The sequence below is a fragment of the Python bivittatus genome, unplaced genomic scaffold (genome assembly GCF_059951505.1).
Source record: "Python bivittatus isolate LINGU-HERP-01145 unplaced genomic scaffold, Pbiv_v1 ctg000480_np1212, whole genome shotgun sequence".
Classification (NCBI taxonomy): domain Eukaryota; kingdom Metazoa; phylum Chordata; class Lepidosauria; order Squamata; family Pythonidae; genus Python; species Python bivittatus.
The window spans coordinates 28,543,825-28,559,660 of NW_028277075.1; the positions used below are offsets into that span (position 1 = coordinate 28,543,825).

The 15,836-nt window shown below is 38.2% G+C and overlaps 1 protein-coding gene across 8 annotated transcripts in view; it reads right to left on the reverse strand.

Moving 5' to 3' along the window:
* PCNX1 (pecanex 1) overlaps positions 1-15,836 on the reverse strand; it is a 113,289-nt gene that overhangs the window by 27,413 nt on the left and 70,040 nt on the right. For all 8 annotated transcript variants that reach the window (XM_088145579.1, XM_088145572.1, XM_088145578.1 and 5 more), the window contains 8 exons: positions 13,719-13,829; positions 12,317-12,408; positions 10,669-10,778; positions 7,851-7,956; positions 5,512-5,604; positions 4,364-4,514; positions 3,924-4,065; positions 628-805 (listed from right to left, as the gene is read on the reverse strand). In XM_088145579.1, coding sequence (XP_088001705.1) covers positions 628-805; positions 3,924-4,065; positions 4,364-4,514; positions 5,512-5,604; positions 7,851-7,956; positions 10,669-10,778; positions 12,317-12,408; positions 13,719-13,829 — 983 coding nt within the window. The remainder of the gene's footprint in view (positions 1-627; positions 806-3,923; positions 4,066-4,363; positions 4,515-5,511; positions 5,605-7,850; positions 7,957-10,668; positions 10,779-12,316; positions 12,409-13,718; positions 13,830-15,836) is intronic.

The following is a 15,836-nucleotide window of genomic DNA, read 5'->3' on the forward strand; positions in this document are numbered from 1 at the left end:
GTTAAGTATGTAATCCAAGTAACTAATATGTCCAATTTTACTTAGCTTTCTGAGATCAGTGAAGATTGACTAGGTGCTACATTTACCCAAGTATCACAAAATGCACATGGGATAGCCTAACAACTCCTGTTTATGTGTTTGTTTATTAAACTTGTGTGCTGAAACCTACTTGGTCTCTCAGCTATTACCAACAAGGCGTACATCATACTAAACTACCCACAGAAAACAATGAAATAACACTTGAAGAAGAATACTGGCTGTGTTCACATGACATGCTCACCTAAGAACTTTGGTTTCAGCTTTGTTGTCTGTGTGAACCCAGCCACTGTACTTTATAAATCATAATTTATAGCTTAGTGTATTGCTCAAAACCAGCCATCTGTAGTTTATTCAGTGAACCATGGCTAAATAAATCAGAGTTTGGTATATATGAACTAAATCTGTGTCATAAAGGGCTGCTTGAGCTTTATAAAAGTTCCTGAACAAGAAGATGGCTCTGCTACATAGAAAGCCCATTTTCCCCCTTTGTTCTGGTAGATGTTGAGATGTTAACACTAGGCCAGGTCCTGCCAGTTCATTTTAATGATATGGAATAGAATGGTGATGCTGTGCTTTATTTGACATTACCTTGCTGAAGAGTATGGACATGAAGAACAAGTCTAGCAGCATGGTCTCTGAGAACCGATTGTAATCAAACGTAAAGAAAAGCACTGTAAAAATGATAGTAACATACTGGTAGGTTGGATTGCTAAAAGACGAGCGCAGCAACTTCATACCAGCTATAGTAATCATTAAAGCACCAAGTCTGCAATGAGAAAAATATAATTTCAGATGCAACCTGAAGCCAAAAAACTTCCTGCTTAATTCTCTCTTTCTCACTCTCCCATTAATTTCTTCTTGCCTCACTCCTCTCTAATTGCTTAGTTTGTTGATTATTCTCAATCAACTTATTTTCTAAGAGTCCTGTATATTAGATTTCCTAACTCCCAGGATCTCTTTTGAGTTCTTAGCATGTGGCTATATCCAGAGGCATTTGTAGCAGGCCATGATGATGCTAAAATGACAAAGCATATATCTAGTATCAGAATGCAAGCTCCATTGTTTTCTATTTGTTTTGCAACAAAGTATGCAAATCTGTAAGGGACAGAATTTGCACTGCAACTTCGAGACCCGCTTTTTGTCACTTGCCCCTCTGTGGATACCCATGCCAATATCGAGGGGTATGTGAAGCCTTAATCTTACCCAAAGAAAAAGATAAATTGTATGTGTTTTTAAATTGTATGTGTTGTATGTATGTAGAAAAAGCTAAATAAACAAATGTAATAAATGTAGACTAAATAAATAAATACATTTCAAAGACAATACAGTGCAAACATTCAGGTGGATTTATTTCTTGGACGACTGGAATGAACAACCTATGAACAACCTATGCCTTTATACCAACTCATCCAATCAGACTTCACTGCCAAGTACTTCACTGCCATGTGCTTCAGTGTTTTATTTTCTCCTTTCTTAAAATGATGCATAGGAATCTTCTTTCCCTCCCATTACATTCCAATGATCAGTTAATAAAGTAGATTAGGTTAAGAGATGGTAAAGGGCTTCAAGATCCTGTCATCATAAGAAAAGCTCTGCTGGATCAGACCAAAGGATTATCTAAGGAGGTAGCAGATACATAACCTAACAAGTAGCCATTGAGACTGTATCTTGGATACATTAGTCTTATTCCATTTTAAAGCTAAGTCAATTTGTGCCTATCATCTCATAATTTAGTAGCAAATTCTGTGATTTAATATGAAAAATCCTTATTTCTTCTGTTCCAAACCTGCTGGATTTTGTCTGACTTAATAATCTCAAGCTATACCATTAAGAGAAGGCAAGTAGCTTCTCCCAATCCACTTTATCTACACTCTGTGTAACTTTACAAGGCTGTATAATAGCACCAGAATGCCCGCAAACTGCAACCTCTGCTTTTAAAGGAGTTGCTGTAGTCTCTGGCCATTTTGGTGTTCTGTCCCTTTACCCTTTTGAGTTGCAGAAATCAGAACACACCCAGTGGGTCAATTTTATTGAGCCATCTACCATGGCCCTTTAATTGATCAGATCTCATCAATATTTACGTGTAGAACTCTGTACATTACAGGTAGTCCTTGCTTAACGACTACAATAGGGACCAGAAAGCTGGTCATTAAGTGGGGCAGTCGTTAAGCAAGTCACCATGTGACTGGACTCAATTTTACGATCACTTTTTCCAATGGTCGTTAAGCAAATCACTGTGATCATTAAGCGAATCGCGTGTTAAGCAAATCCAGCTTGCCCAATGGATTTTTTTGTCTGAATTCACTTAATGACATGATTTGCTTAATAACCATCATAAAAAAGGTTACAAATCACAATCATGTGACTGTGGGAGGTGGTGCAATGGTTTACAGGTTGTAAAGCGCTTTTTCCAAGGCCATCATAACTTCGAACCATTGCTAAATGAATGGTGATTAAGCGAGGACTACCTGTAATTTACAATCAGCCCCACTTGCCATTTTGTTACCTATTAAATTGGAAAGGTCTTTTTGAAGTTCTTCATAATCTTGTTTTTCATTCTTATCACCCTGAATGTTGTTACCCTGGTGTCATCAGCTGAAATAACCAGCTCACTACTCACTCCTAATTATAATTAATGTATTAAAAGCATTGATTCCAGTACAGATACTTGGAGAATGAAATCAACTAGCCCTGAAAATGGATGGTGCTAGAGCAACAGGACCATACCCAGCCATCACACAGTTTTATCCAGCTAAGCAAATGATTAGAGGTCTTGTTGAGGAAACTATCTCAACCTATCCTCAAATAGGGGAATTCATTTTTTGCCTCCCTCCACTGTAAGAACTGCCCATGACCAAATCCTCTTTAATACTTCAAATTCTCCATTCCTATAAAACAAGAAGTAGAAAGTAGGGTTTGAAGCCTCTCTCTGAAGTGATAGGAAGAGGTGGAGAAAGCATGCATAGCACGGCTTCTGGAATTCTTTCCAACCCCTTAATAGCAGCTCCAGTCTGGGTTATATGAGCAGATGGGAAGAAAGAGGGAGGTTTAAGAATGGAGCAGTTGGTAACATTCTCACCACTGGCCCAACCATTTCCCCACAGTGGGGAACTGTGATGCACTGGGGAAATTTTTCCTGGGATGTGTTTCTCTGTAGTTCCAGGCTGAATCGAGCCCAAGTTGTCCTTTCATACCAGATTTGGTCCCATTGTGTTATGGATTCAGAGTCATCTCACTGACAGATAGACAGGCAAATGGATAGAGTTCTAAGTCTTTTTACGTAATTTTTCTGATATTCCATTGAGTTGGACAAAATAAAAGGTAGCATTCAGTCAGACAAATATTAATTTCCAATCTGACCCAATAATATGGTAGGTTTCAGAAAGCAGAGTAACTAAAGGTTTGGAATTTCAGAGACATGGTGTTTGAAAGGCGGGTTTATGAATGAAGAAACCTAAACCTGAGAAAGGATAGATTGAGAGTTTGTGGGACAATTTGTAAAGATTTAGGCAAGAAAGAGTTAATGGGAGATTTGACTCTCCCTTCCTAACAGTAAGAGAACTTCCACAGTGGAAAAATATTACCAGGGGGCTCCCTTTCTCTAGAAGAACCTGCTATCTGCCATCTACTTTAATTTGAATTTCTGTACTCAGGAGGGGTGTGAACTCAGTGGCTTGAATGAGACCTTCCTATTCTTCTGTGAGAGGGGCACTAAAGCAAACATTCGAGTGCTGAGGGTGAAGAGAGGTTAAACAATGGGGAAGTGAAAGGAGAGTCAGATGTTGAAAACAAAATCAGAAACAAAGCTCCCCAACAGATGCTTTCTTTCAAAATGCTAAGCATAATTAAACAAAGGTAAAATATGCATGTCTTTTTCTACTTACTCTGTATCTAATCTCTTTGGACTAGCAATAGCCTTTGCACTGCTGCTGAGCTCATTAAGGACTACCAAGGGATAGATTATATTCTTCTCCACAAAAAGAAGCCATATATGAACTTTCTCAAACCACATAACATGTGCGGCATCTAAGAATTCAAAGAGCACATTATGGAATCAAATATTTCTGGACTATGTACAGAATATTAGCAAGCTCAACCTTCATCTCCCTAACAGAGCAGTCCCTACAATAACCAAACCATCTTTTTTTTTTTTTTTTTGTATATAAGAATAAGTTTCTATGGCAAAAAGAAAAACTAACATGTAATTTAACTGTAGATAAGGATTTTCTAAAAAGTGCAGCTTAATTATAGAAACTCAATATATTTAGTGATAATACAAGCAATATTTAGTTAGAGATGATCTGCTGCAAATTGTATTACTTACTGCGGACTTCAAATTGATAATATTCCTTGGTTTTCAGTAATGGATGAGAAAAACAGTGCCACGGGAGCTGTTTCCGGAGCTGAGGCAGCACATAATGGGTCATAAAGCCTATTAAGCCCACCAGTGCATACAAAACGTAACTTAAAACAGGCTGAAAGAAAAATTTAAGAATAAAGAGCAAATCTCAAAATCAGGAAAATAAAATAATCATCCCTTTCAGGATTGTGTTATTTTATTTCATTGCAAATAGCAGCTCTGGCTAAAAAGCTTCTCCTCCACTTATCCCTACCACCTAATGTTGTAGTCCCATATCAGATCCTAACTGCTACCTGTATATTCGATATATATTCTCAGTTTGAGGGAATACGATACTATCTTTAAAAAAAAGGCAATAGACATTCTGTATTTCCCCTTTAAATGCTGCACAGAATTATACTATATGTTATTATTACTAGTTAGAATTAAATCCTGTTTTTTGTCCAGGAACTCAAGGCAAATGGAGCACTCCCTCTAATTCTCCTCACCCAACCTTCGAGAAAGAATGGGTGTCCTTAAGTGAGTTTCCCTGGATAAGGATGAGTAAAACCTAGATTCTTCTCAAACTCCTAAACCACTGATTCCACTGGAAGTTTGTCATTCAGCCACCCACTGATGTGTTTACTAAACTTTTCTTGCTATAATCCTTTCAGCATTTGCATTTTTATGGCATGTCAAAGTATCAGACAAAACAAAAACAAACCAACAAAAGTGAGATTCTTGACTGTTCAGAGAGCAAAATTTCAGTACATCATACATTTTAGCATCCTGAGTTTCCACATTTGCTCATATAACAGACACATCAGTCTGGTCTGAGAATATTGCAGACAATATTCTCATGGAGAAATGAGAGAAATTTCAAATCTCAGGCTAGCTCATATCCTTTCTCTCTTGCTTAAAATTCCTAAGATAGTAATGGGGACTAGCTGGAATGAACCCTGTAGTACTTAAAGCAGGAAAAAAAATGAGGCATATATTGAGTCAATATGTTATAAATGAACCTGAAAACAAGTTATTCTATGCAGCTGAGCAACAAAAATAATGTCCAAGGGAGACGTATAAAAGAAATGTGTATCATTATTTTTTAAATGGACAGCAGAAATAAATGTTACCTGTAATACTGTGAACCCTGTGCTGACATGGATTGCAAAATAAAGTACACCAATGACTATGCAAACAACAAGATCAGATTGCAAACGTTCACTCTAGAAAGGAAAAAAAGAAACAAAGAGAACACATCTGCATATCAAGAAAGTTCTATAAAAATTCCACCTTTTTTATTACTCATATAGGTACTATGAAGACAGTTTCAGAATAAAGTGTTGCAATTAATATTTAAAGATTCTCAAAACCTAACCCCCCCCCAAGTTTTTATTGACATATTTATGGAATTTGAGTTTAGGTACAGGATGACCTGCCAGGCTGTACAGAGATAATTAGCTTTTGAATTTTTTTTAAATAATTGTTAGGATAGAATATGATAAACCTTAGCACAGTCTGAAAAAATCATTTAAACACATATCTTTGCCACAGAGTATCATCAGAGCTTCATATGGCTCTTATATCTACTTATAGCAGAATATATAGGGAGAGATTAAGTTAAAAAATAACACCAAAGTTTGGTGCTTGTTTCATTTATTTCATAACCAAAGCCATCCAATAATAAATGTATCCATGTGAAAAAGTAGTCATTTCTTAGATTCAGTAATTGATTTCACCATCTTTAGATGCAACTGCTACAACCAAACATTCCCTGAAATTGGTGATTAGCTCCTCATATTACAACAGTGGTACCCCGGGATATGAACTTAATCTGTTCCGTGACTCTGGGCGTATCCCGAGTTGGTCGTTACCTGACGCAAATTTCCCCATAGGGTTCAATGTAAATCCGGTTAATCTGTTCCGCCCTCCGAATTTGGTTGCACCCCGAAGCAAATTTTCCCATAAGGTTCAAAGTAATTACCGTTAATCCGTTCTGGCGTCCGCGGACCATGCGTCAGGGGCGGGAAAACGGCTGGGCGCCGCGCAGCGCGGTGGGAAAACGGCCGGGCGCGGCATGGCAGGAAAACGGCCGGGTGCGGCACGGCGGTAAAATGGCCGGGCACGGCGCAGCGCGGCGGGAAAACAGCCGGGCGCCGCACAGCACAGTGCGGTGGGAAAATGGCCGGGCGCCACGCAGCACGGTGCGGCGGGAAAATGGCCAGGCGCGGCACAGCGGGAAAACGGACGGGCGCGGCGCGGCGCAGCGGGAAAATGGCCAGGCGCAGCACAGTGGTAAAGCCGCCGGGCATGGCGTGGCACGAAAACGGCCAGGCGCAGCGCGGCGGTAAAATGGCCGGGCGCAGCGTGGCGCGGCGGGAAAACGGCCGGGCGCAGCGCGGCGGGAAAACGGCCGCAGACGTGTCAGGGGTGGGAAAATGGCCGCGGACCACGTGTCAGGGGCGGGAAAATGGCCATGGACCACGTGTCAGGGCGGAAAAATGGCCGTACCCCGAGGCGGAGTTTGCACATCGAGGTAAATTTTTGTGGCCGGAACTGGTCGTAACCCGAAAAGTTCGTTAGTAGAGGCGTTCGTATCCCAAGGTACCACTGTACTTAGGAATTTTGGCCCATTCGCACTAATTGCTAATTTCAGGTCCCACACAATACTTCTATGAGATTTAGGTCAGCACTGACTTGGCTAGTCCAAAACACTGAGTTTGCTCTCCATCCATTATCTTATAGATTTGCTTGTATATTTGGGATCACTGGATTGTTGTATGTCCCACTTGTATTTCACTTCAGTTTCAGCTGACAGACAGATGATCTGATCTTCTCCTGTAGAATTCTCTGACAAGATGCTTCCTTCAACAATAACAAGTCATCCAGGTCCTGATGAAGCAAAGCATCCCCAAACCATGGCACTACTAGCTCCATGCTTGACTAATGGTATGAAGTTCTTATAGCAGAATGTATTGTTTGATTTACACTAGATATAATAACACCCATACAGCCTGAAAAGGTCCAACTCTGATTCAGTGGCAATGATATGCAAACATTGAGGAATTCTGAAATGGTCAAATACTCTTTTCATAGAACTGTAGACATGGAACATGCATGTTGGTATGCCCTCCAAATGTTCTGGACTATATCTCCCATAAGCCCTAGATATCATGAGCAATAATAAGTATTAATACTTCAGGAGGTATTCCCTGCTCATGAACCCTATTAATCTTTCTCCAGTCTTACAGTGCAGATTTGGATTATGGATAGCAGAAACACTAGTGGTGTTCTTTCTACTGGAGATATAACTGTATACAACCCCAAAACATCTGTAGGTATCAGGCTGCAACTAAGATGGCTATTATTCCTGAATATTCCAGAAATATATCAACTATTTAGTTCAATATTTAGTACTCATAATAACAAACTTGTCATTATTATTATTAATTTGAAATACGATCCAACTTACCACTGAATTTCTAAGTTTTTCAGGTAAGGGATCTTTGACTTCAGACAATGGATCTTCTGGATTTTTATCTTCTGAAGTAGGAAAAAGCTTTGATTGCACTAAAGAGCTAAAGCAAATACTTGTTTTAAACAAAGTCTGTACAGAAAAGAACTGTATTACTCATTACTGTATTCTAAGCAAATCTAAAGCATCCCTACCATTTTAAAGGAAAACTAGCCCTCCTTTTCTGATGAAAACAATCAATTTCTGTCAAAAAAGCTCTATCACTCTTCAGCATCCCCATTGGTTGGGTATGTTTACAGTGCTGTAGATCAAGTGATTAAATACTATACAGTCATGTGAAAAAGAAAGTACACCCTTGAGTTCTATGGTTTTACGTATCAGGACATAATAGAAATCATCTGGTCCTTAGCAGTTCTCAAAATTAGTAGCTGTCGGACAGTTGGTCTCACATTTGACTCTAGAATACTTTGGTATACAGAGGAGTTCATGGTCGACTCAATGACTGCAAGGTGCCCAGGTCTTGTGGCTGCAAAACAACCTCAGATGAACAACACATGACATATTATACCATGTCATCATTTATTTTACAAAAAGAAAGCCAAAATGGAGAAGCCATGTGTGAAAAACTAAGTGCACCTTATGATTCAATAGCTTGTAGAACCACCTTTAGCAGCAATAACTTGAAGTAATCATTTTCTGTATGACTTTATCAGTCTCTCACATCATTGTGGAGGAATTTTGGCCCACTCTTTACAACATTGCTTTAGTTCATTGAGGTTTGCGAGCATTTGTTTATGCTCAGCTCTCTTGAGGTCCCGCCACAATCGGGTTGAGATCTGGACTTTGACTGGGCCATTGCAACACCTTGATTCTTTTCTTTTTCAGCCATTCTGTTGTAGATTTGCTGATGTGCTTGGGATCATTGTCCTATTGCATGACCCAATATCGGCCAAGCTTTAGCTGACAGACAGAGGGCCTCACATTTGACTCTAGAATACTTTGGTATAGAGAGGAGTTCATGGTCAACTCAATGACTGCAAGGTGCCCAGGTTCTCTGCCTGCAAAACAAGCCCAAATCATTACCCCTCCACCACCATGCTTGACAGTTGGCATGAGATGTTTGTGCTGATATGCTGTGCTTAGTTTTCGTCAAACGTGGTGCTGTGCATTATAGCCAGACATCTCCACTTTGGCCTCGTCAGTCCAAAAGACAGCGTTCCAGAACTCTTGTGATTTGTTCAGATGCAACTGTGCAAACCTAAGCCATGCTGCCATGTTCTTTTTAGAGAGAAGAGGCTTTCTCCTGGCAACCCTTCCAAGCAAACCATACTTGTTGACTCTTTTTCTTATTGTACTGTCATGAACTTTAACATTTAACATGCTAATTGAGCCCTATAGAGTCTGAGATGTAACTCTTGGATTTTTTGCAATTTTTCTGAGCATTGCACAGTCTGACCTTGGGGTGAATTTGCTGGGATATCCACTCCTGGGAAGATTGGCAACTGCCTTGCATGTTTTCCACTTGTGAATAATCTTCTTCACTGTAGAATGATGGACTTTAAATTGTTTGGAAATGGCCTTATAACCCTTCCCAGATTGATGGGCAGCAACAATTGCTTCTTTAAGATCATTGCTGATGTCTTTACTCTTTGGCATTGTGTTAACACACACCTCAATGCTCAAGACCAGCAAACTCCTAAAACTTTGGCTTTTATAGTCATACTTCCTGAGGATCAATTGATCAAGGGCATTTGATTAGCAGCACCTGGCTGCTACTTAGCCTCTTCATACCTACGGAAGGAGTTAAGGTGTACTTAATTTTTCACACGTAGCTTGTCCATTTTGGCTTTCTTTTTGTAAAATAAATGACGACATGGTGTAATATGTCATGTGTTGTTATTCATCTGAGACTGTACTTACTTACTTTTGAGAACTGCTAAGGGCCAGATGATTTTTATTATGTCCTGATATGTAATACCATAGTACTCAAAGAAGGTGTACTTTCTTTTTCACATGACTGTACATTACTTCTGTATACTCCCTACAACAATGTGCCATTTATTCATAGTTTCACTGAAACTGTTGAAACTTGAAAATGTAAATAATACTAATAACTCATTATTACACATTTATCTTTTGGATATCATCAGAGATGATTCAGCTCAAGATTTCAAACATATTTGTAAGTCATTTAAAGTATTTCTGTGTATTTTTTTAGCTCACTGTTCTTACACAAATAATTGATCCTACAAAGCTCCGGGTGCATCATATACATTCTTTGCATCCTCTAGTCTCCTTGAACAAGCAAATGAAACACTTTACCAATAGAAGAGTGTTGAAGATGTTACCTAGCCGGGTAACGAAGATGTTACCTAGCTGGCTAACAAAGATGTTACCTAGCCAGGTAACAAAACGTTTGCAAGAAAACTGCCAAGCTCAGAGAATTCCAAGGACTCCACAAAACACTTTACTTCAGAATCTCTGAACAAGGGATGGAGAATCACCTCTTACTACAGAAAGAAGCGATGGGCTAATGGACAGAAAAGATGATTGCATCCCTATATATGCAAATGCTTCAGAATTGTCATACTCTATGGCTGTGATCAGGGTAACCTGGCACTTTTAAGAAAGAAATTTAAATGCAGCAGAGAGCCACAGTTTCAATCCTATATATATTTACTAACAGATCCAAGGGGGTTCATGGTGACTTATTCATAGAAGCAGCTTTAGGCTTTTAAAAGGTCAATTTCTTCTAATATTTCTCAATTAGAGGAACACAATTTATGTAATATGGGAATAGGAAGTCACCACTTACAAAAGGACAGAAGGATCACTACTTTGCCGGCTGAGATGATAGGATATTGCCACTAATGTACCACAGAATACTGAAAAAAGCACTGGAATATGTTGGCCGTCCCAAGAATCCTGTGGACAAATATATATAACTTTAGCAGAATGACTGAGTCAACTTATAGAATAAAAGGTCATTTTTATTTTAAAACAGTGATGCTATTAGAAATTCTGCACTCAAAAATTAATTATCATATCAATGTGCATAATTGGTAATGCATGAGGCTATTTGTTTTTGGAATTATTTTAAACCTGCTTTTTGATTCAATACAAAAAAACCAGTGATGAAATGTAACCATAAAGCAATCCAACTCCAAGGAAACAGTGACTCAGGACCCATAGAACTCTGAGACCTCTGAAACACAGTTATTATTTATAAATTAGGAGTAAGTAACTATAATATATCCTCTAGAGGAATGGTGTTCTACAGCTGAGCAAAAACTGATCCTCTGTCAAAACTAATCTCACTTTTTCTACAGCCACTATGACAATAGCATGGACTGACCAATATCTGTTCGTATCAGATCAACATGTGTGCAATGTATTCTCCTCTATCTGTTTTTCAGAGTTTTCTCTCTTCTTCCTCAGTCCCCTGCACCATGTGCTCAGTATACAGATCAGAAAGTATTTGGAAGCACTTTAATCCCTTGGGAAAAATAAATGGACTTTGGAACTATCAAATCTCAGTATTTAAGAGAGACACATACCATGCTCTTCCAAATTATAAGCAAAATTAGGACAAAGGCAAAACTGAACAAGTTATCTTCTAAAATTACATGACGTTTTAGAAATAAATGCAAATGTTGGTACTAGGAGACATATATGCAGGTGTGAAGGTAGCAGAAGTCCACAAGTTCTGATTTTCAGCAATTTATATTCAGCAATATACTTTTTCTAAATCTGAAGGACCCATGTAGCCATGTCTATACATCTGCTCTATGAATCAGTCAACTATCCTGTTAAATTTAGGATGTGAACTGCTATCTATTTTTGAAAAGTCTTCATGTTCTAAAAAAGGGGAATGTAGCAGAATATTTCCATATGGTCTAGATTTAATTATAAACTTAAGGGCTAAATTAATTCTCTATAGATCTTTTTTCTTTGGTTTTTTTTCCTTTTTCACTAGGTTTTAATTTATTTTAATCATCACAGTATGCATTGAGAGAGAGAGAGAGAGAGAGATGTTCTTTTCCCACTGTAAACCATTAGTATATTTTTTTTTCTGATGATGTTGTAGTTGTTTGTATTTCACTATTATAAAAAAAAAAAGAAATAATATGTCATTGAATTTGTCTAAGGTAAAGACCATTACAACCTATATCAATGAATATTTAAAACGTATTTTGTTGTATAACAAAAATGTGGGATTTTTGGGTGTGCCTTGAAGCCATTTCAAATTAATTTTACTGAAAGATCTCTGGGTTTTTGTATTGTACAAAAGAAAGAGCATCTTATCTCCATCTATAAATGCTATGGAATCAAATGACAACATTTATCAAATGTTGATAAATTTATTATTTGTCCATTTTACAAAAAGACAAAACATAATAATTTTAAATAATTTTAAATCTAACTGTACTATATAAAAACATAGCGCTGGTGCTATTACTCACCTTTAGGGCCCCATAACACAATCCATATAATAATGCTACTGCCACAATACTACAGATAAAACTGTAGAGTGCTGCAATGAGGCTCGTCGTGGCTAGATAATAAGATGATAATGAAGAAATGAGTAAAATGAATCTTGATGTAAGGATTAAGCATTTATTATTTTGAAGTTTGTTTTTAGGTATATCTCTTGTGATAAGTTATTTTTCAATACTAAAACTCTCCTTTGAGTGACATCTAGTAATTTCATGAACCTGGAAAGCTAATTCATATAAATGACTTCTTCCTAAATCCCAAATGAAGTTAAGTAAATTGAGGGTATTTCCAGATATTTTTTTAAATAGTGAATACTCTGCTGTATATATAGTATAAAGAATTTAAATGAATTCACTTTCAGGAAATATTTTTTAACATCTTCTTAGTTATCAAAGATAAATTATTATTACTGTTTAAATAATATATTCTTAATTAATAGAAGCACAATAATTTGAGAAGGTTTCTGGAATTCCTAGCAACTTCTGGAGTATATTACAATTCATCAGATTATATGTAACACTATTTTGGTGCATGGAAAGTTCCTATCAGTGTTTTCGTTTGTCCAATTAGCAAGCCTTGAGATATTGCTTTGAGATGAATCAGTTGCTTGGACAATGTTGAGACAATAAAGAACAGGCATAATGCCAAAAGAAAGCTAGTTTGGTATAGTAGTTAAAGGCACCAAGCTGGAAACTGGGATACTGGGAGTTCTTGCCTTAGGCACAAAACCAGCTGGGTGTCTTTAGGCCAGTCGCTCTCTCTCAGCCCTAGGAAGAAGGCAATGGCAAATCACTTCTGAAAAACCTTGCCAAGAAAACTGCAGGGACTGGCAAGTGCCAAGAGTCAAAAGTGACTTAAAGGCATGCGCACACATGCACACACACACAATGCCAAAACAAGCATACGAAAGCATACAAAATTGAAGTCAGCCCTAGGCTCATGCACTTAATTCTCAACTTTCCTAATTTGTAGCAAACCACAGTCTAGTTGTATATTTCAACAATATGTTATGGTATGCATTTTCTTTGCAAGTGACATACAGTGGCAAACCAAGTACTGTAAAGAGAAAATCTCATTTCAAATAAAATGACAAAGAAATATATAAAACCAAGAATTGTCTCATGCACTCCTATATTATATCAAAATATGATTAAATTATGTTTGCTTATATAAATTAGTACATAACATACATAACTATCTGATTATCAAGCCAGTGCCTTGTATGAGTACTTAGCCAGATAATTTGGGCAGGCAAAAATGTGATACACTTAAAATTGACAGCCTGGATAAGCACTCAAATTATTTTTAGAAACACACTGAAAAGTTGTTTACTGATTATTTTTCATGAAAAAAAGTGGTTTAACTCACCATTGCCACCAAAGACATGAATATCTAATTGTTCACAGAGGTACATCACAAATGTGTTCACCTGAGGCAGAAGACCAATGAAGAATACTACAGGGAAGCATAGTATAAACACTACGGGAGACAAAAATGATAACAAGTAATAGGTACGCATAGAATTGCTGACTAATTTTCCTCATTTAACTACAGTGAATAAATGTTCTCTTTACTTTGGAGAAGTTAAAGAATTATTTCAAATAGCTGTTGAATTTCATTTTAAGCTGAATACAACTAGTTATGTGCATATTTGCAGGAAGCATACACTGTTTCCAGACTTGCTTTCTATGTAATAATCATAACAGTAGCAACTATTTGTAAAGATGTATTTGTTTAGGTGCAGACCACTATATAAACAGCAAAACATACTGAAATTAATTACTGAACAATTAAGAAAAACTACCAGTACATTAAGATGTATACAGGTAGTCCTAGTTTAAGAACAATTCCATTCTCAAGGTCTGTCCTTAAGTCGAATTTGTACGTAAGCCAGAACAGTATTATTGTATAATACTCTACAAGCAGTATTGTATAATGAACTCAAACCATTGTATATTTAACTCGAATTTTGCTACAATAGGCTCTGTTCTTAACTATGAGTCGCCTGTAACCTAGGTGTTCTTAACCTGGGGACTACCTGTACACAACATATTGAGTCCTACAACTCAAAAATGTATCATTCCTCTCAAAAGCTCAACCAACTTAGCAGCCTACACAAATTTAGCAGTATATTCCATAGCAGCTATTTTGTTTCCTTCAAAAGTAGCTTCACAGAAGCTCTTGTTCTATATGTGTGTGTCTGTGTGAGAGAGAATGAGATAGCATGCACATTCTTTTTTCCTCTTCACATTAACATGTTCAACAGAAAGGTACTATGAGATAAAAACAGAGTGAGATGGTTATAAGGAGGTAAGCTAGGCGGAGAAAAGTATATGATTGGTGGGTACAGGTAGTCCTCAACTTACAGCAGCAATTGGGACCATAATTTCTGTCACTAAGGGATGAGATCATAAAGTGCGACTGCATCACTTAACGATGGCAACCTCTGCAGTCTCAGTTGCCATCATTAATTGAATCCCACGGTTGTTAGGTGAGGCAACTTCCTGCTGGCTTCCCACAACCAAAGTCAGTGGGGGGAAGCCAGGAGGAAGTTGCAAGTCCCAGGCCAGGAGGCAAATAAATGGCTTCTGCTGGGTGGGTGAGGGAGTGAGGGGGTCTGCAGGAGTGTGTGAGAGGTGTGGTGCAGGTCGGGGTGGCTGCGCAAGGATGTGAGGGGGTGCACGTGGCATGGGTCTGGGAGGGTGCCAAGGTGTATGCAAGAGGTGCAGGTCAGGGAGGGTGCACAAGGATGTGCAAGAGGCACAGCGTGGGTTGGGGAGGATGCACAAGAGGTGCGGTGCAGGTTGGGAAGTGTGCGCAAGGGTATGTGGGTGTGAGCAAGAGGTGTGGCGCAGGTCAGGGAGAGTGTGCGAGTGGCCAGTGAAGTGTGAGCACAGAGGGGCTGGGGAAAGGTACGTGTTATTTTTGCAAAAATAATAATGGCAATATCTGTATTAAACTTCTGTAAATAAAAAGCATCAAATTTTATCTTTAAATTCTTCTAATTCCCAATGCAGAAAACAAGGAAGCAAACAGAAGAGCTGAACATTTTTGGCTCTGCCTGCCCAGTTGCATCATGTATCACCAGACATATGGCCTTCAGAGGCCATGTATTTTTTTAAAAAATATCCACAACCCAGCCTGAAAAAGATTACCCATTTCTTCACTAAAGAAATGACTGCAGCACGTGAAGTGAAAGATACATCTCATGATCCTCTATACATTGGAGGGATACTGGGGATATTGTTAGCATAATAAAATGATGAAAGACATAGAGATTTCCTTTCTTCTACAGGTAGTCCTCGTTTAGTAATCACAATTGGGACTGGCAACATGGTCATTAAGCGAAGTGGTGGCTAAGTGAAACTGCGACTGTGCTAATGATCCTACTTCAGCTTATCTTTGCTTTACAATCCTGAGAAGATTGTAAATGCAAGAATTGGTTGTAAAGTTACTGGGAACAATTGCTAAACAAGTATTACCTGT